The 20,262-nt window shown below is 39.9% G+C and overlaps 1 protein-coding gene across 1 annotated transcript in view; it reads right to left on the reverse strand.

Moving 5' to 3' along the window:
* Positions 1-20,262, reverse strand: part of slc2a10 (solute carrier family 2 member 10) — a 52,291-nt gene that overhangs the window by 12,466 nt on the left and 19,563 nt on the right. Inside the window, exons 2-3 of the mRNA XM_057846886.1 lie at positions 11,547-11,618; positions 6,273-7,502 (exon numbers count right to left, since the gene is read on the reverse strand). Coding sequence (XP_057702869.1) covers positions 6,273-7,502; positions 11,547-11,550 — 1,234 coding nt within the window. The 5' untranslated portion in view covers positions 11,551-11,618. The remainder of the gene's footprint in view (positions 1-6,272; positions 7,503-11,546; positions 11,619-20,262) is intronic.

Raw genomic sequence — 20,262 nt, forward strand, 5'->3', positions numbered from 1 at the left:
GCTTTTCAGCCGCGTCTCTGCACCTCCCTCTCACTCATTTCTGTCTCAGTTGTTCGGGCGGCAGGCCGAGCGGAGCACAGAGATACTTCATTGGACTAACAAAAATTGGACCAACGAATGGGTCGCGTGCCACGGCCGAGAAACTTTTTAGAAATTATTATTAAACAGTGTCACCAGCCCAAAGATGTGTGTCGGCCCAGCGGGAAGTGCCGGGTAGGTCCAATGCCCAGTCACCTCTGGTGACAACCCTACAATCAGGATGGTTGTTGCTCATGTCAAATCCAACCCAAGTTTTAAGCTTCGTTGTAATAAATGAATAACTATTCTAAGACGTGTTGATAGAAAGATGAAATACTAAATATTGCGACAACCAACTCTGTTCTCCTCCTCTCCAAGCTTGCATTTCCAATAAGATAATTAATGGTAGTGAATTGAAGCGAAGTCCATGTTTAGCAAAGATAATGGCGCGTCACATTTTCAAAAGTATGTTTTGAAGAACCATTGTGTAAGCAGCTAGCCCTCGAAGCGAAATGAGTTGTCAGATAAAGATGATGTGGCTGCTGAGCACAAAATTGAGGGAGCTATGTATAATGCAATTAGTCACTGCTCCGCAGGTAGGATGTGAATCGGAAGAGAAAGTCTGTAACGTGTTAGAGTTAAGTATTAAAGAGCATTCAGGTACATATATTATTGAAGTGATGGCTAGGTTTAGTATGCAAGAAGGAAACTTATAGGGGACGGATAGTTTAAGGACTTGTTCAAAAGGATGGAAATGGCTGGAATAAACACTTCCTTCCAGAGAAGGCAAAAATATAGATGAACGGTGGAGGCTAGGGCTGCAGCTATCGATTATTTTAGTAGTCGATTAATCAATGAACTAGTTCGAATAATCGAGTAATCAGATAAGGAACATGAAAAATTAAAATACCTGAGCTGAGCCTCAAACGGCATGAAAAAAAAAGAAAAGGATCTATGTACAACAAAAGAACAATTGGCTAACTGACATAGCAAAAGTTTGCTTGCTTAAATGCTATAAAACGGTAAGTTGTTTTTTTTTTTAATGCTCTTAACAAATGGTTCAGACACATGTTCCCACAAAAAACGGCTAAATATACCTATAAACTAAATTACGAATGCATTAAAAAAACATTAGCTCAAACAAAAACTTGGCTTGTGTTGGTCTTAACATGCAGGAGCTCGACTCAGCCATGTGAAATAAGGCAGACTCGATGACAGTGTATCCACCCAAATCAATAAAACTAAATGCAAACACTTTCAAAATAAACCATTGGAACGCCACTTTAATTAAACGAATACTCGAAGCAGCAAAATTTAATTCGAATCATTTTTTTCTAATCAAATACTCGAGTTAATCGATTAATCGTTGCACCACTAGTGGAGGCCAAAGCATGCAGGTGGAATTACAGTTTGTGATGGTTAGGTTAACTTTAATAGCAGTGCATTACCCCATTTTTGGTATCCTGGGTCTTCACTGGGTACCGGAACTCGGTATCAAATTGGTACCGGTTACCTAAGCAACCAGTGGTAACTGGACTGAATCAAAATTTTGATGCGTTTTTTTTTACACATCAATCCCTGGCCAGCATGGAAGGAAGCACCTCCCAGGTGCGGGGACACCATGGTGCTGCTCCCGGCCGACAACGGACCTTCAGTAGAACTGGAGCATCTGATGCCGGCTGCTACTCAACAAGACACACTTGCCTGTGTGGCCTGCCAGGTGCATTGTGCCGTTGTTTGCATTTGTTTCACCTAAACCAGGGGTCGACAACCCGTGTTTTGAGAGCCGCATACGGCCCTTTAGCGCTGCCCTAGTGGCTCCCTGGAGCGTTTCAAAAATGGAAAAAATATGTGGGGAGGGAAATATTTTTTTTAACATGGTTTCTGTAGGAGGACAAATATTAAACAATTTTAACGTTTTCCAATGCTGTAAAAATGTGTAGAATAAATATTACATGTCAACATTTCTGTCAACGAAGATTTGCGTCATAGCCTGCGACGCACGTTTCTATTCTTTCTAAACCGGAGGCTATATGATGGGACATGGATTCCAAAGAGGAAAAGAGAAAAAAAAAACTGAGGAGAATAGAGGATTCAACGTTTCTTGGGCCGAATCAATTGCATTCATTGCCAATGCGGAGGGATTTTCTGAATGTTTGCTCTGTAGCGAGAAGTTGTCAAATCACAAAAGAAGTCATGTGGAAAGACATTTGCAAGGAAGGCATACTACTTTTGCAGCTGAGTACCCAGTAAGTGTGATTGCATCACTTCGGGAGAAATTATAGGAGTGCAAAAACAGATTTAAAAAGTGGACTGCTTCTCCAAACTCCACTATTGCTTCAAGTTTTGTTGCAACCAGGGATAAATAAAGCGTGGAAAACCGTTCATAGATGGTGACTGGTAAATGAAAGAGTCATTCATTAACATAACAGAACACCAATTTGCAGACTTCAAAAACAAAACCGAGATAATACAGAAAATTAAATACCGTACATGCCTCTCGCACTAAGAAAGTGAAGGAAAGGGGCATAAAAATGGCAGGCAACCTCACCAATCAGCAAATCAAGTAAATTAATTCAGAGGCAGCATACTCTGTGATGAGTCGTGTGATGTGATCAATATTGAACACTCATCGCTTTTATGCAGCTACGTGAACTCCGATTATATAATTTACCTTTTCAAAGGGGTGCCGTTTTATTTTTTATAAATACAGGCTGCGTTTTGTTGCACTATGTTTGTTGCCCAGATAAGGGACACGTTATGCACATTTTATTTGAAATTTTTTTTTCAAATCTTCAAAATACAAATGACATCAAAATTTGGAATTCTTCATTTCAAACCTTTCATTTTTTCAAAGCAATTAAACTTAATTCATTATTATTGTAATGAAGTTACACTTGAGGCAGTATCGGACAACAACAAGTAGTCACGAGGTGCGTCATTCTTTATAGAATGCACTGCAAGGCAAATAAACATTTTAACATGAAGGCTCATTATGTATTTATAGCCAACTTAGTCATTTTGATAGTAGGCTAATATACTGTAGATACATAACAACATGTGTTGCCTTCATTATAATGCTTCTATAAGGCTTTTAATTTTTTGTGGCTCCAGACATTTGTTTTCTTTTTTTGTTATTTTGCCCGAATATGGCTCTTTCAACATTTTGGGTTGCCGACCCCTGACAAAGCCCAAATAACTATAACACGCGAGAGACGATGCAAATAGCTTGATGGCGAAGTAAATAATGCTGCAATGGCACGCCGAGTTCTTATATAGTTGTAGAGGTGGGCCAGAACGCATCAGAAACGTCTAGGTGACATCAACCTATCCCCTTTTTAGACCCGCCCAAAAAATCCTGGTAGCTCTGACGCAGAAAAACAGTTTCTTGCTATAACTCCAGAGACAAAAATAGTTAGTAGATTGGTTTGTATTAAAAGGACAATGAGGATGGAACTGCCAAGCAAGAGAGCTGAAGGTGATAAGGAAAGACCTGAGGGAAGATGCCATTAGAGAGAAGGATGCAGGAGATTACATGGAACAACCTGATGCTGAATGGAGGCTGCAGGACAAATTTCATATTTTTGTGAGACTGCTGCAAGTCCTAATTTTCTTTTCATTTCAATCCATTATTGTGGCGTATAAAGGCAAAATTCTTAAAAGTCTCTGCAAAAATACCTCTGGACCCAACAATAAATTACAGTATATACACTACAATATGCTATATATTTCACGCAGTACATTTTCAATCGAGCAGTTTCAAAAGCCTAATGGTTTTAATGCTGATATTGTGTAAAGTGGTGCCTTGAGATACGACTGATTACTATGCGTGTTTTCCCCCTAGCACTGTTAGGTCCTTTTTAAACGGACCAGAGTTCCTTTTCTCAGATAGTCCGCTTCGTTTTGTCAATGTGAACGCGCACCCGAACCCTGCTACGTTTGTGAATGCAAGCGGACCAAGGTGCGCTACTGCTACATTCTGTGCAGCGTCACACCACGCTGCCTACCCTCTGCTTCGAGGGAGCTACTTCCTCTTCTAAATTTGTCCAATTAGTTGTGCTATTTCTTCCACGTAATGCTACTTGGAATGTTCTGTTAGCGCAGTTTGAATCATGAACCTAAGTCATTTGCAATTGTTGTTGCGAAGTAGCTCTCCAACCAGACCCTGGTCATCTCGGTCTAATGCAGTACTTCTCAAATAGTGGGGCGCGACCCCTTAGAACATACTTTTTTGCTGTGCTAGAATAAAGTGTAATTGCAGATCCTCTTAGTCGGTGGCAGCGGCGATCTCATTTTCCAAGTGTGTGCTGTATTTCTGAACCAAACAAGAGCACATGGCAAAGAGTACTGGAGATATAAAGAGCTAAGACAAGGAAATATGACAAAGCGTATGTAGCGTTTGGCTTTTGGCTTTGACTTTTAATACAGTGGAAGACCAGGAAAGACCAGTCTGTTTACTGTGTCTAAAAATGTTTGCAGCTGACAGCAGGAAGCTAAAACAATTAAGACGCCACTTAAGTATATTCGAACCCAATCACATTGATAAGTCGCTTGATTTTCTTTCCGCGAAAACGTGCTGAATATGGCCAACAATCGTCCTGCTTAGTCAATGTTACATTAGTAAACCAGCGAGCACTGTTAGCATCATATAAAGCGGCATGCTAAGTTGCTCAGTGCAAAATAACCCCACACCATTGCAAAGGAGCTGATACTGCCTGCAGCAAAAATAAAAAATGTGCCTCTGTCCAGTGACACAATGTCGTTTTTGTTCTTTTTTTGTGGGGGGAGGGGGCATATTGTCCTCACGAGAGAATGTTGCTAATCAATTAGAATTTATTATTATACATTGATTTTATTTTATTTTATTTTTCAGTATCAAATGGCCAACAAAATGTACCGTGAGTGTATTTTTAAGGTTTGGATGTGACTTTTTTTTTTTTTTAAATTCAGGCACAATGACGCGCTTTAAGTATTTTCTGTTACAAACAAAACAATGTTAGTAAAGTTATACCATAGACTTTAAAATGATATTGACGGGACATGGGGTGCAGGGCCTATTAATAGGGGGCCTGCATTGTTGGCGTGGCCGTCAAAGCTGAACGGGTGGAGTCACAGACAAAGAGCTTTTTTCGGTGAAAATATTCTGAGATATTCTTTATAGATATGGACATAAAACAGTCTTCATTCTTAGTTTAAAGCTAAAGCTAAAGCTAAAAAAAATCTGTGCAGTTAGCATTTATTCTACGTAAATATGCCGAAGTACGTTGCTAGTCTATCAGTCAATGTGGCGGCGGCCATACGTAAACAGAGCTTTTCCCGTGAAATTTCTTGTGAATAAATGCTTAAATCCCTGAATTTTTTATAGATATGGACGTAAAATAGTCTCGATTCTTGGTTAAAAGCAAAAAATCATGCAGGTAGCATTTATTTTATGTAATATTGCGAAGTATAATGCCAATGCTGTTGCGGCTAATTTCTCCCATTGATTTTTTTTCACAACTTTTCAAATTTCATGCATGGTACGAATAATTACTAATCCTCCAACAAATCATTGCTGAGACAATCCATCCTGTTTGTATGCGGTACAGCTTTCGTACTTTTTCAACATACATCCGACTTTGGATCGCTGCATGTGTCGCTGCGACCGACTGCGAATAACTGAAGCGGATTGTGGGATGACCCCGTACTTGAAGGCATGGTGCTCTGAAGGTCGAATCTGACCCGTCAATATCATTATGAGGTCTATGGTTATACTTTATTGTAAGTTTATCGATATTTATTTTTATCGCCTTTAATTTAAAAAATAACACAATGTCATGCAGAGGTTTTCTCATAATAATAATAATTCTGTAGACAAATGATACCATTTGCCGTGGCAGCAATAAGCTGAGGGTGGGGGACGCGGAACATTTACTTCTTCCTGGGGGGGGCAAAACAGAAAAAAATGGAAAAGCACGGGTCAAATGTTAAAGTGTCGTATGATTACTTTTATAGGTAAGCTTCATAGTGGAAATATTTTTTGGCACAAGCAAGTAGTGGTGGTGGTGATATTAAAATGAATTCAATTAAGTGTTATTTATAAAAGACATATTTAAAAAAATACACGCAATGATAAGAGGGTTTTAAGTTATGAGGGTAGTCACGGAACAAATTAAAGTTGTATCTTAAGGCACCACTGTATATTAAAGCAATGCATAGAGCAGAACCACTGTGCATTGTCGATTCTGAGTATAAGTCAAGGTGAGTATACAAACATGGGCCAAATCCGATGGAGTATGCAGTGACCGCTCCCATCATGCATATGAGAATGATCCAGTTGAAAACTTTTTCCCGAATGCTGGGAGAAGGTTCCTTAGCAGGTTCCAGAGGTCCTTCTGTTTTGTGTCCAAAAACTAGTGCATCAGCACCTTGCAGTTTGTTGTTCTCATTAAGAGATGTGTCATTTCCAAATGTTAAATGAAGTTGACTTGTTTTGTTGCCATTTGGACTACAAGGGCCAACAGCATCCTTCAGTGAATGTCCACTGAGAATTCCGATGCATATTAAACAAAAAGCCATGACACAGCAACCACTAATAAGCAAAGGCCTCCTACCAATTTTGTCAGAATAGACCATGGAGGTGAGAGTGGCGATGACTTTGACAGTTCCAATTCCAACAGATGCTAGCACTGCAGAGCTGTCAGTCTGAAACCCTGCAGAATGAAATATTGTGGAGGCATAGAAGAGAACATTTGGCTGGCCTGTGAACTGCTGGAAAAGCACCAGTCCCAACCCGATGATTGTGCGGGTCCTCATATTGTCTTTACGTCGGAATAGGTACGTAATATCGTACTGTACCTTCTTGCCTCCCTTGCTGCTTTTAGAGCAGGCTTCGTCTTGGTTTTCCATCGTATCCATCGGGGCTCCTTCAGAAGAAAAACATCGTTCCTCGGAGTTTGATGGAAGGAACCATATAGAGACAAGTTGACTCAAGGTTGGGACAATAGCTAAGCCAAACATCCACTTCCAACCCATTTGTATGTCAAACAAAATATAGTTCATGGTGTATGCGATGAGAATGCCCACAGTGATCCCGGCTTCATACAGCGTTACCAAAAAGCCCCTGCGCTCAGGAGTTACCAGCTCCGACACAAAGATGCAGCAGGACATGGAGGACTGGCACATGGCGAATCCCACAGTGAACCTGCCCAACAATAGTGATGGGTAGGAGCTGATAAGCAGCATGAGACTTCCAGTTAGCATAAGGACATTACTAAGCAGGATGGACTTTCTGCACCCATAACGGTCGATTAAGCCTCCTCCAACCACAGAGGCGAACAGGGCTCCGATCAACAAGGAGCTGACAAGTGCCTCTTGTTGTATGCAGGTGAGTCCAAACTCAGCCTTGAGCTGCAGCAAACCACCAGAGATGATGCCCAGCTCGTAACCGAACACCAGACCTCCCAGTGAGGATACGGCACTGGCCAAATGGAGGGTAGAGCAACCTGCGATGAAGGAGAAATTTGAAAAAAGGTTAACATTAGACAAAGTATTCAAGGTCAACATTTTTAAGACCGTTTATATAATTTATATACATACAGTATATACACTGTACTGTATATACTGTATATAATAATGTCGCTCTCACCCATCGTGGGGTGGTATGAGTGTCATCCTCAAGCTCGAGTCCCCTACCAGAGGCTTGGGAATATGAGGGTTCTGCACAGTTTCTTAGCTGTTCCTAGGACTGCACTCTTCTGGACTGAGGCTTCAGATATTGTTCCTGGGAGCCATTCTCCCAATTTCGGGGTTACGACCCAGAGTGCTCCCACTGCCACCGGAACCACAGTAGCCTTCACCTTCAACATCCACTTCAACTGCTTGAACAGCAGCCCTGGAGCTGTTTTTCAGTCTGGAAACTAAAGTCTCACAGAACCTTGACCTTGTTCTTCTCAGCCACCCTCCGTGGCGTGGACCTTTGGGATCTGGGCACTTCTATTCCATACTGGTTACAGATGTTCTTATTTACTGTTCCAACCACTTGGTTGTGCCTCTCCGTATCCAATATATACTGTATATTTATAATAACAGTGTATCACAAAAGTCAGTACACCTCTCGCATTTCTGCAGATATTTAAGTATAACTTTTCATGGGACAACGATGACAAAATGACACTTTGACACAATGAAAAGTCTGTGTGCAGCTTAATAATAGAGTAAATGTATTTTCCCCTCAAAATAACTCAAAATATAGCCATTGATATCTAAACTCCTGGCAACTAAAGTGAGTACACCCCTTGGAAACTAGATCTCTAAATGTCCAAATTGAGTACTGCTTGTCATTTTCCCTCCAAAATGTCATGTGACTCGTTAGCGTTATGAGGTCCAGGTGTGCATAAGGAGCAGGTGTGTTCAAATTTGTAGTGCAGCTCTCAGGCTCTCTCATACTGGTCACTGAAAATTCCAACATGGCACCACATGGCAAAGAACTCTCTGAGGATCTTAAAAGACGTATTGTTACGCTACATGAAGATGACCAAGGCCACAAGAATCTTGCCAACACCCTGAAACTGAGCTGCAGCACAGTGGCTAAGATCATCCAGTGTTTTAAAAGAGCAGGGCCCACTCAGAACAGGCTGAACAGAACAGGCTGGTCGTCCAAAGAAGCCGAGCGCACGTGCTCAGCGTCACATCCAAATGCTTTCTTTGAAAGATCGTCGCAGGAGTGCTGTCAGCATTGCTGCAGAGATTGAAGAGGTGGGGGGGGGGGGGGGGGGTCAGCCTGTTAGTGCTCAGACCATACGCAGCACTCTGCATCAAATTGGTGTGCATGGCTGTCACCCCGGGAGGAAGCCTCTTCTGAAGACGGTACACAAGAAAGCCTGCAAACAGTTTGCTGAAGACATGTCAACAAAGCACATGGAAGACTGGAACCATGTCCTATGGTCTGATTAGAAGAAGATTAATTTGTTTGGTTCCGATGGTATGAAGCATGTGTGGCGGCGACCAGGTAAAGAGTACAAAGATAAGTGTGTCATGCATATATTTCCTGTAAGCCGCAACCAAGAGTGCTTGTGCATAACAGTGGAGATCCTGGAAGTGGCAACAGTTTTGACAGGTAGAAATGTCATGAAAAAAACAGATCGCGCGCCTCTTTGACTGGGGGTACCTCGCAGGCACTTTTCGGGGTTTAATATTCCTCAACGCATTTTTACATATTCATGTTCGGTCGGCATTGAGTTTGGAGGGGCTAGCCCCGCAGTTGGCTGATCAGAGACAATGCGGGAGACAAGCTCTGTAAAAAACGCACATCTCCGTGTCATCTGCAATGGGAGGACCACAAATGGGCACTGAATTGAAGCATATTATTGCGACCTAGTTTGTAGGTTCAAGAAAAATGTTTGAAAAAGAAGAGTGGGAATGCCACGCTGTGAACGTCCTTTTCCATTGTTTACGATGTCGTCATGCCACACTAAAAATGGCGACGGCATGACGTCACTTCCTTACTATCTGATTGTTGAACGGAGACATGCTGATTCAAACAAGTACAGCGTCAGCAAAAGCGGATATGTCATCAGGCGGCGGCGCCATGCTTCATTTGCGTGCATGCATGCGTGCGTGCTCGTGTACGTGTCTGTGTAAAGAAAGAGTGGTTCACATAAAGAGAGAAATTAATTAGTAGACTCTAATTTACAGTGTTGCTTTAGTTTTCTGCAAAGTCAGTTTGCATGTGCTACAGCTTCTAGCTATTATTTCCACAATGTTTAAAATTAGCATAATATAGCTAGTAATATTTTTGGTTGTAGTTTGCATTTGTAGTTGTACATTTCTCCACGGTGGGACTAATGATAGTTTATCACAATTATCTTATGCTAAGCTGTTAAGCGTGTTTTTAAAATTTGTAGCAGCAAAAAATACATTTATTAATTAATAATGAAATAAATTATTTAAAGATGAATAAACATCCTGTGCCCCTCTTTATCCTTTAGATAAGCCAGACTGATAAAAAAGGAGTGAAGGAGTCACAGGCAGATTATGATTATTTATAAAAACATTGGTGTATGTACAGTGAGGAACAAAAGTATTTGCACCCCTTGTGATTTTGCAAGTTCACCTACTTAGAAAATAGGTAGGGTCTGAAAGCATTTCCATAGAAGCATTTCAACTCATATAGACATAATCTGTGTGTGACTCGTTACAGGAGTGCTGTCAGCATTGCTGCAGATTGAAGAGGTGGGGGGGTCAGCCTGTTAGTGCTCAAATCATACGCTGCACTCTACATCAAATTGGTGTGCATGGCTGTCACCCCAGGAGGAAGCCTCTTCTGAAGACGGTACACAAGAAAGCCCGCAAACAGTTTGCTGAAGACATGTCAACAAAGCACATGGATTACTGGAACCATGTCCTATGGTCTGATGAGACGAAGATTAATTTGTTTGGTTCCGATGGTCTCAAGCATGTGTGGCGGCAACCAGGTGAGGAGTACGAAGATAAGTGAGTCAAGCCAACAGTCAAGCACGGCGGTGGAAATGTCATAGTCTGGGGCTGCATGAGTGCTGCAGGTGTTGGAGAGTTACATTCCATTGAGGGAAACATGAACTCCGACATGTACTGTGAAATACTGCAGCAGAGCATGATCCCCTCCCTCCAGAAACTGGGTCCAGCATGACAATGACCCCCAAACACACCTCCAAGATGACCACTGCTTTACTGAAGAGGCTGAGGGTAAAGGTGATGGACTGGCCAAGCATGTCTCCAGATTTGAACCCAATAGAACATTTTTGGGGGATCCTCAAGCAGAAGGTGGAGGTGCGCAAAGTCTCAAATATCCGGCAGCTCCGCAACGTCGTCATGGAGGAGTGGAAGAGCATTCCGGTTGCAACCTGTGAAGCTCTGGTCAACTCCATGCCCAAGAGAGTAAAGGCAGTTTTGGATAATAGTGGTGGCCACACAAAATATTGACATTTTGTATGTTAATATTGACAACTTTCACTGAGGAGAGTACTCACTTTTGTTGCCAGGGGTCTAGATATTCATGGCTATATTTTGAGTTCTTTTGAGGGGTAAATGAATTAACTCTATTATATAAGCTGCACAGACTACTTTTCATTGTGTCAAAGTGTCATTTTGTCAGTGTTTCCCATAAAAAGATATACTTAAATATCTGCAGAAATGCTAGGGGTGTACTTACTTTTGTGATACACAGTAGTAGATTGTTTTCTTCGTGGAGATGCGTGTATGGCAGCCTGGCTGTTTTTTTTTTTTTTTTTTATGTGGGGTTTTGACAGTTGTCGTCATATTTTTGGGATCAAAGCACCGTTCCGGCCACGAATCTTTTACTGGAATGGCGTACCGGACTGTTCCGGCCCACTTTCCCTCCTGGGTTTACATCAATTTGATTTTATTTGAGACATAGAATCATCATTAAAACATGAATTTCGCAAATGAACTTTAAAATGGAGAGAGAGAGAAAGAGAGAGACAGAGACAGAGACAGAGAGAGACAGACAGACAGACAGACAGACAGACAGACAGACAGAGATTGCTTACCCATTGCTATCCAGTTAGAAATACTGTCCAGCCATGTCACATAGGTCCTGCTTCGGTCCAAGACATCATTATCTGTGAAACAAATGCATCAATTTTTATTCCCACTCAAAGGAAATCTCCAACCCTGGCTTTCCTGGACTGGCACCCACAGGGAGACAGAATCCTGCTGACATGAGACGGAGCCCACAACAGTGTAGGGCAGCTGTGTCACTATGACAACCCCCTTGTTTGATTGCTGTGATTTCATTACTGGGTCCACTTGAAATAAGCACAACAAAATGCAAGGCAAACACTTAGCCTTCTTATATTGAAACATTACATAAACACGTATCATGCCTGTCCTTAGTGCATTGACATTACCACATACTACTCCAGATAGTGTGGAAATTCCATGCTTTTTAGGAGCCTGGACTAAAAAAATTAATTATGTTTAAAATAAAATGAAAAGAGGTACATACAGTGTACATTACTTCAGTTGATGGCTTAACGAGAGAACTCTGATTTAATTAGCAAATCTCATTCAAAAAAGAAATGCCTTTGTGGAAATATGAATATACAATGCCAACTCTGATGGATTTCTGGATGTTGTGTACATAAATAAAAACAGAATGCAACGATTTGCCAATCATGTTCAACTTATATTGAATTGATACCCTACAGGGTAGTGGTGTGTGATATGGAAAAAAAAATCTCATCTCGTTTTGGGCCATTTCATATTATTATTTTATTTTTATTTTTTGTGTGTGTGTGTGAAATATTTATTGTCTTCATCATCGGTATCATTGACAGTTACAAAATGTGATATGTTTTGCCCGAAGGAAGAAAGAACCGACAACAATTATGACAGCTTTTTTCCCACTCACTTTATTTTTAAATTGGTATTAAACTGACTTGCCACAAATAACATTGCATAACACGCCAGGCTACATACATGCACTATAATGGTATCTAAAGACTAAAAACGTTGCAGACCCATGTCTTATAGTCAAGTCGCCTAGCACATTTGAATTCATCCAGCGATCTACACTGCAAATGTATAACTTCTTAATCAGACTATTTTTCCTTCATTTCAGTCATTTTCACCATCTTGTTTTGAGTGTTAAAGACTAGTTAACAGATTAATGCATCAGATTATTCCACTTACTTTAAGTAAATATTAATATTTGCTCTTATTACACTCATACATGTAAAAAGTTGGTCATTTCTCACCTACCCCCCCCCCCCCCCACCCCACCCCCAAAAAAATGTTTAATGATGTTTTGAACAAGGTTTGGTCTTAATATTGGTAGGGATGATATAACAGCAAAACCTGCATGTACACTTTTTGCTGGGGGCGGGACATTAATAAGACCAAAGATATTTGGTGAATGGGGGTCAGGGCTACTTTTCTCACCTATATGAACCTAATTAATTGATAGGCTAAATGATAAATGCAAAATAAATCTGTACTGACCTATACTAACTTTCACATTGCAAATTCATAACGTCTGAATCTGATATTTTTTGTTAAATCTAGTCAAATAATTTTCTCCATCTTTTTTTGAGTGTTAAAGGCTGGTTAACAGATTAATGCGCCATATTATTCCACTTACTTTAAGTAAATATTACTATTTGTTCGTATTGAGCCCATACATCTAAAAGTTGGTCATTTTTCACCTAAATCAAGAAGGAAAAAAAATTCAAATTATGTTTTGAACAATAATATTTTCTTTAAGATTAAATATATAAAATTTTTGCTTAAAATAAGTCTGTCAAGCTTATTTTCAGCAAGCTGTTTTTCTTATTTCAAGAAACCTCAGTGAGTAAAATGGACTTGAAGCACTGTAGCAGTTGCAAAATTAGTGCAGTGTTCCCCACCTCCACAAGATTGATGTCTTTTTACAATACTTACAGTAGCTGCTGCTGGCGGAAAAAAACTTCTAATATCCCTTGTCTTTGAAGGGGGCGGTGGAGGCGGCATGTTGTAATTCTGTCGGGCTGTGAATGGGTGTGTGTGTGTGTGGGGAGGTCAAGTCATCAGCCAATTAAACGTGTTTTTGAGGGGGGGAAATGGACTGGCACATTCAGCGAGTGAAAGGGGGTCAGTGTAAGTCTGAACATAATCAAAGTACTGTAATTCACTTAATAATGGTAGGATCAATTCTATCCTTACAACATAAAGGAAGACAATCTAAATGACCTATATACAGTGCTGCTCAAAAGTTTGTGAACCCCCTCAACATTTTGGAATTTTCTATTATTTCAACCTGATTTCCTAATCAATCAATTCAGTAGTTTTTTTTTGTTTTTTTAACAGTTGTGTTGTCGAGACTAAATTAAAAAGAGTTTTCATCAACTGATGTAGGTGCAAAATTGAACTGTTTGGTCACAACCAAAACCGCCATGTCTGGCGAAAAGTCAACACTGCATACCACCAAAAGAACCTTCTCCCAACAGTGAAGCATGGAGGTGGGAATGTCAAGATCTGGGCTTGCTTTTCATCCTCAGGACCTGGACAACTCCACATAGTCCAGGGAATCATGAATTCTGAGGAATATTGTCAAATCCTAGAACATAACCTGACGCCATCTGTTTTGAAGTTAAAGCTTGGCAGAAGGTGGATCATGCAACATGATAATGATCCAAAGCATTCCAGCAATACAACCAAGGAATGGCTGAAAAAGAAGAAGATTCGTGTTCTGGACTGGCCCAGTCAAAGTCCTGACCTAAATCCCATTGAAATGCTGTGGCGGGACCTGAAGCCAGCAGTTCATGCCAGACGCCCATCAAACCTCTCTCAACTGACTGCGTTCTGCAAGGAAGAATGGGCAAAAATCCCCCAAAGTAGATGTGAGAGGCTGATTAGTCACTACAGAAACCGTTTGGTTGAGGTAATCTCTGCAAAAGGAGGCGCAATATCCTATTAACTGAAGGGGTTCACATACTTTTGCACACATGATATCTGAGTTTTTCTTAAATCAACCACTTTTGTTAAATAAAGAATGACAATATAACTATTTCTTTTGTTTCAGTCCATTATTTGGAATGTCAGTATTGTGGATTTGGGTATAACTTAACATTTAATAAGGTTATTTTAGTTTTTTTTACAAAAAATCTGACCATCGCTGTGGGGTTCACAAACTTTCGAGCAGCACTGTAACTGAAGTCATTATATAATGCAAATAAGTTTGCTTAAAAGTTGGTGGGGATAATTTGAGCATCCTGAAAAGTTGGTAGTGTTATGTCCCTACCGCCCCTATGCAAACCTACGCCCTTGGTTTTGAACAATATCTATTCTTGAATTAAAAACATTTCTGACAAACAAGCTTTTTTAAAGATTAAATATATTAACCTATTGCTTAATATAAGTCTGCTAAGCTTATTTTCAGCTAGCTATTTGACTTATTTCAAAATATTTGAGTAAAATTTAATCGAAGCACTGGCAGATAGTATCACTTATTTCTAGTAGATTTACATTGAAAACAAGAGAATTTAACAAGTTTTAAGGAGTTGGGTCAAACTCCTCTAGACTTGACCCCTCCAGAGTGATCCTCATTATTCGCATCTGTCGTAGATACTGCCAGGCTGCTTCTTTTGGAGCTCTGAATCCTATTCTGAGCAGAGAAGCCAGAGAAGCTGGGAAGTTGAAATAAGCAGCACTATCATCAACTGCAGTCTCAACTCCAGTATGTTCTAAAGAAATAAAGATTGACTTTTATTGTCTCATCAATAAGGTTGGGGGACTTGTTCACATTCATATTGAATAGACTAGTGTTTTTCAACTGGTGTGCCGCAGGAAATCGTCAGGTGTGGCCATCCAATATCGCTTTCTTTTTTTTCAATAACTTATAACATTATTAGGGTGGCCCCTGACAAAATTTTGAAGGACACTCAGCCTTGTTAACAGCATGCGGACGTCATCGGGCAGAGTTGCAGTTGGAAGGAACGATTAGGTGAGGGCGAGCGAGTTAATGCGCGTGTCACGTTTAAGAACTGCTCAGATTTCTAGCCATCAGCCACCTTGCTGTCCACGACAAGGTGTTGGAATATAACGAAAGGGGAGGATTGACAATTGTCACATATGGGTAAAATGGAAAGGATCTGTCATGTATACTTGACGGGTCTAATCAAAATGATGTATAGTAGACATGCTGATCTCCACATTGTCGAGGACAGCAAGGTGCCTGATAGCTATAATTCTGAGTAGTTCTTGAACGCAAGACGAGCAATTACCTCACTCTCCCACAGGCGACCAAAAACCTTCTCTGAGACACACACGGAAGTCGTGGTGACACTGTGGCAGTTATCGATAATAGGCCTGAACGATATATCGTTTAAACATCGCCATCGCGATGTGCGCATGCGCAATAGTCCCATCGCAAGGACGTGCGATAGTTTTTTCATTTCACTTTTTTTAATCCACTAACGTTTGTTTTGAGGAAGGAGCAGGAAGGACAGCCTCTCATTCCCTCCAACTCGCAGTCATCGGCTCCTCCCCCTCCCCTGCTACAGCGGAGTGGAGGGAGGAGGGGCCGAACAGCAGAGCGGAGGGAGGAGGGGCCGTTTTCAAAGTGAAAGCAAGCAACACGTTGAATAGGGAAGACTGTCTCCAAAAGGAGTTTTGGAAGTATTTTGGCTATCGACAAGATTATAAGGAACAAAAAACAGCCCTGTTGACAGTGCCTCGCCGTGGTTGCCTCAACAAGAAGTAATCCGTCGAACATATGGGACCATTTAAAACGCAGGTATCTATGCATTTCTGCTACGAGCCTCCCATCAGAGGCTTTTTAGTCCAGGTGGGAACATTGCTACGTGCCAACGTTCTTGTCTCAAGCCTGCAATGGTGGATAAACTAGTAGTCTTGGCCAAAAACCTATGAGACCCAGTTGAGAATTGCTGAGCAAGGAAGGTGGACGATATGCAGACAAATACATAACACAGCTGCAGGAATGTCTTTTCTTTTTACTCATGTGACAGTTATCAGGAAGGAAGGAAATTTGGGAGTTAAAATGGTTCTGTTATTCATCACAGTTATTTGCAGTTATTCAGTTCAATTATTTACAAGCTGAATTGAGTTTGTTTCTTTTATATTTAAATTAATTGTAAATCGTATTTTTCAAATAACTATAGTACAGCTGCACATAAAGTTTTGATACTTAATATTTTTGTTTAAATATTTTTAAAACTTTGTTGCAGTTTTACAGTTTTATATTGTTATATTTTGTGCAAACAACTCAGGGGATTAATGCACTTGCACTTTTATTTGACAGATTTAATATTTAAGTTCAAATATGTTGACAACTTTATTGTTGTTTTACTAAGGTTTTTATTTATTGTTATAGTTTGTGAACAACTCTTATTTGTCATATTTAATATTTTTGTTCAAATATGTTTACAACTTTTGTTATTTTACAGAAGTTTTTATTTATTGTTATATTTTGTCAAAAACTTGGGGGACGAATGCACCTGCTCTTTTATTTGTCATGTAATATATTTGCTGCTGTTGAAGTGTCAAATATTGTGTTCAATAAATTATCTATTTTGAGCAGACATGGCTTCCTGGATCCCTTCATACAGCAATCTTAATCATTCACTAATGAAACGGTATTATATGAATACACTGTGGTCACGGTGTGTCATGCAAAGTATTTCCAAACAGCTATTCAAGTCATCTAGTGAACATTTCTTTAAAAAAAAAAATATATATATATATATATATTTTTTTTTTAAATTATTATTATTTTTTTTTAAATTTATTACTATCGCAATATAATATCGCAATATATTGCACACCCCAAAAAAATCGCAACAATAGTTTTTTCCAATATCGTTCAGGCCTAATCGATAAGTTTTTAAAAATGACAATTTCGAAATCAAAACTGAGCCCTGGACAAGATTCTGACTCAAATGAAGGCCCTAATATATAATAAAATAATAATTGTCACCTTAACTTATAAAAACTGGCGAACAGAGGTCGGAGGAGGAGTATTGTCAAGCCAGTTCACAGATGTGAACACCATGCCCATATTTTTCAATCATTTTCATCTTCATTTCAATGGTAAGTGTCACCTTTTTTTTCACCACCTACACTAACCTTCTTGGAACCCGTGTTGAGTACTCTCACTAGAAAATCCGCCATGCGTCTTGTGGCAAAACAAAGAAACTGCAGCGCTGTCATAAATCGTTGTATTTCGAGCATAAGGCCGGCTGTAGAAACAAACGGCGAGTCAAATTTTACGTCAGATGTCGAAAAGATCGTGTGTCAAGGTACCACTGTATATCCAAATACAGGCTAATAATCACGATGGTAGTTGAACAACGAGTGATTCCGGAATCAAAATACAAAATAATAATAATAATGCCAAATAGAGACGTCCCGATCCAATCACGTGATCAGAAATCGGACCGATCACGCTATTTTTCAGAGGATCGGAATTGTGTGAAAAGGATCCAGTTTTTAATTTTAAAAATATATTTATGTTTATCTGCTTCACAGCACCAAACCCTCCCTCCTGCTAAGCAGTGCGGCCAAACTGTTCAGTGCAGCTTGCGTTTGGTACATTAAGTTAACGATGATTGACGGGGTTTTTTGTCGCTTCGATCGTGCCAGAGAAGCTCGGTAGCTCTACAATCAAAGGCACAAATGTATCAGTCATCGTTAAACATGCAGCCCAGTTATAGACAAGTTTCCGAGGTACTTCCGCTTTACCGCTTTCTGCTCGCGACTTACGTTTTACGCTTTCTCTAACCAGAGGAACAGTGGTGCTAGAGTGGCATCACTCATCAAAATCCCTTAAAAAAGACAATTTGGAAATACCGCATCCATCTGCCATCGTCACGACTTGGAAGGACAACATGTTCATGAAGGCAGATGTGTAAACAAGCCCGTGCCTCCATAACGACCGAGTGTTTATGTAACCACGTTGCCTTTGTGTTATGGAAGGTATGTTCTTCCTATCCCTGCATTTTCATGTGACCGATGCTCCAAAAATAATAAAGCTAAAATCTTGCGTATGAAACGACTTGTCTTTGATATTGTTATCACAATGATGTTTGTAATTATGATGATCTTTAATAATATTTACTACAACTACTGTACTACTGTGGCTGCAACACATGCTTTCTGCTGCTAGCCTGTTGCTAATCAGTACGTGTAGCATGGCACAATTGTGTTCAATTTGACTACAATTCTGTGTTTTTGCGTCACAGCTGACATACCATTAGCTTTGCTAATTCTAGTTAATAGATAAAGAAATGGAAAACACTCATCTACAGAGTATCACAAAAGTGAGTACACCCCTCGCATTTCTGCAGATATTTAAGTATATCTTTTCGTGGCACAACTCTGACAAAATGACACTTTGACACAATGAAAAGTAGTCTGTGCAGCTTATATAATAGAGTTCATTTATTTTCCCCTCAAAATAAAGCCATTAATATCTAAACCCCTGGCAACAAAAGTGGGTACACACCTTAGTGAAAGTTGTCAATAGTAACATACAACATGTCAACTGTCAATATTTTGTGTGGCCATCACTATTATCCAGAACTGCCTTTACTCTCCTGTAGGGATGGGAATTGATAGGATTTTTACGATTCCGATTCCATTATCGATATTGCTTAACGATTCGATTCTTTATCGATTCTCTTATCGATTCTAATTTGGGAAAAAAGAAGAACAAACGTTTTGATTGGCATCGAGTTTGTTTAATCAGAAGTCACAACCTTACAAACACACAACGAGATCAAAAGAGGCCCAAAGCCTCAATGTTAACTGTGGCAATAAGTGGCAAATACACAAGAATGTGTAACATTTTACTGAAACATTTATCTAATAGAAATAAAAAATATTGGTATATATATATATATATATAGGCAGATAGGTTTTTGTTCTGCCTTTGGCAATATGTGTTAAAGCAGGGGTCCCCAAACTTTTTCCTGTGAGGGCCACATAACTTTTCCCTTCTCTGATGAGGGGCCGGGGTCAGTTTGTTACAGAAAAAGTGTAACGATTGCAGAAGTGCATAAATGTAAAAAATTATTGTTTTTCAGAAAGCCACAATCAAATAACCCTTTCTGGATTCTTTATAATAATAATAATAATAATTAATAATAAAAACACTATTAATCAAATAGATAATAACCAAATAACCCTCTCTGAATTCTTCAAGGAAAAGGCCAGAAAATAAATAACACGATTGAGAAAAAAAAAAAAAAATTTCAAAATGGCCGGACCAAATGTGGAGGCGGGCCATATTTGGGCCGCGGGCCGCAGTTTGAGGACCACTGGAGCGCGCATACACCCAAAGAAGAAATGGCGCATCCAAGTGAGTGAGAGAGGGAAACACTTCTACGAGCCTACGTTCTTTGTTAATGTTAATATCTACAGAGGCAACGCCTGTATGTATCATCTTTTGTGTTGTTGTTGTTGTGTTTCCACTCGCGATCGGACACTTAAGTCCAGTTGTGTAGTGGTTTGAACGATGTGCTAATGCTAGCGAACGAATGCTAACCATACTGTTATCAGCAGCTAATCATCGCTGATTTACTTTGATGCAAACCTGTTTGTTATTGGGGACGAAATTGATTTGTTTCATTTCTATTCTTAGTTTCACTCTTCAAGTGATGGTTGAATAAAGTCAGCAAATTATACCAACGTCTTCTGCATCGTCATTTGGGAGTTTAGCTAACTGTATAGCCGGGACTTTGTACTGTGAAGACACACTTTCAAGCGTTT

This window comes from Corythoichthys intestinalis, chromosome 9 (genome assembly GCF_030265065.1).
Source record: "Corythoichthys intestinalis isolate RoL2023-P3 chromosome 9, ASM3026506v1, whole genome shotgun sequence".
Classification (NCBI taxonomy): Eukaryota; Metazoa; Chordata; class Actinopteri; order Syngnathiformes; family Syngnathidae; genus Corythoichthys; species Corythoichthys intestinalis.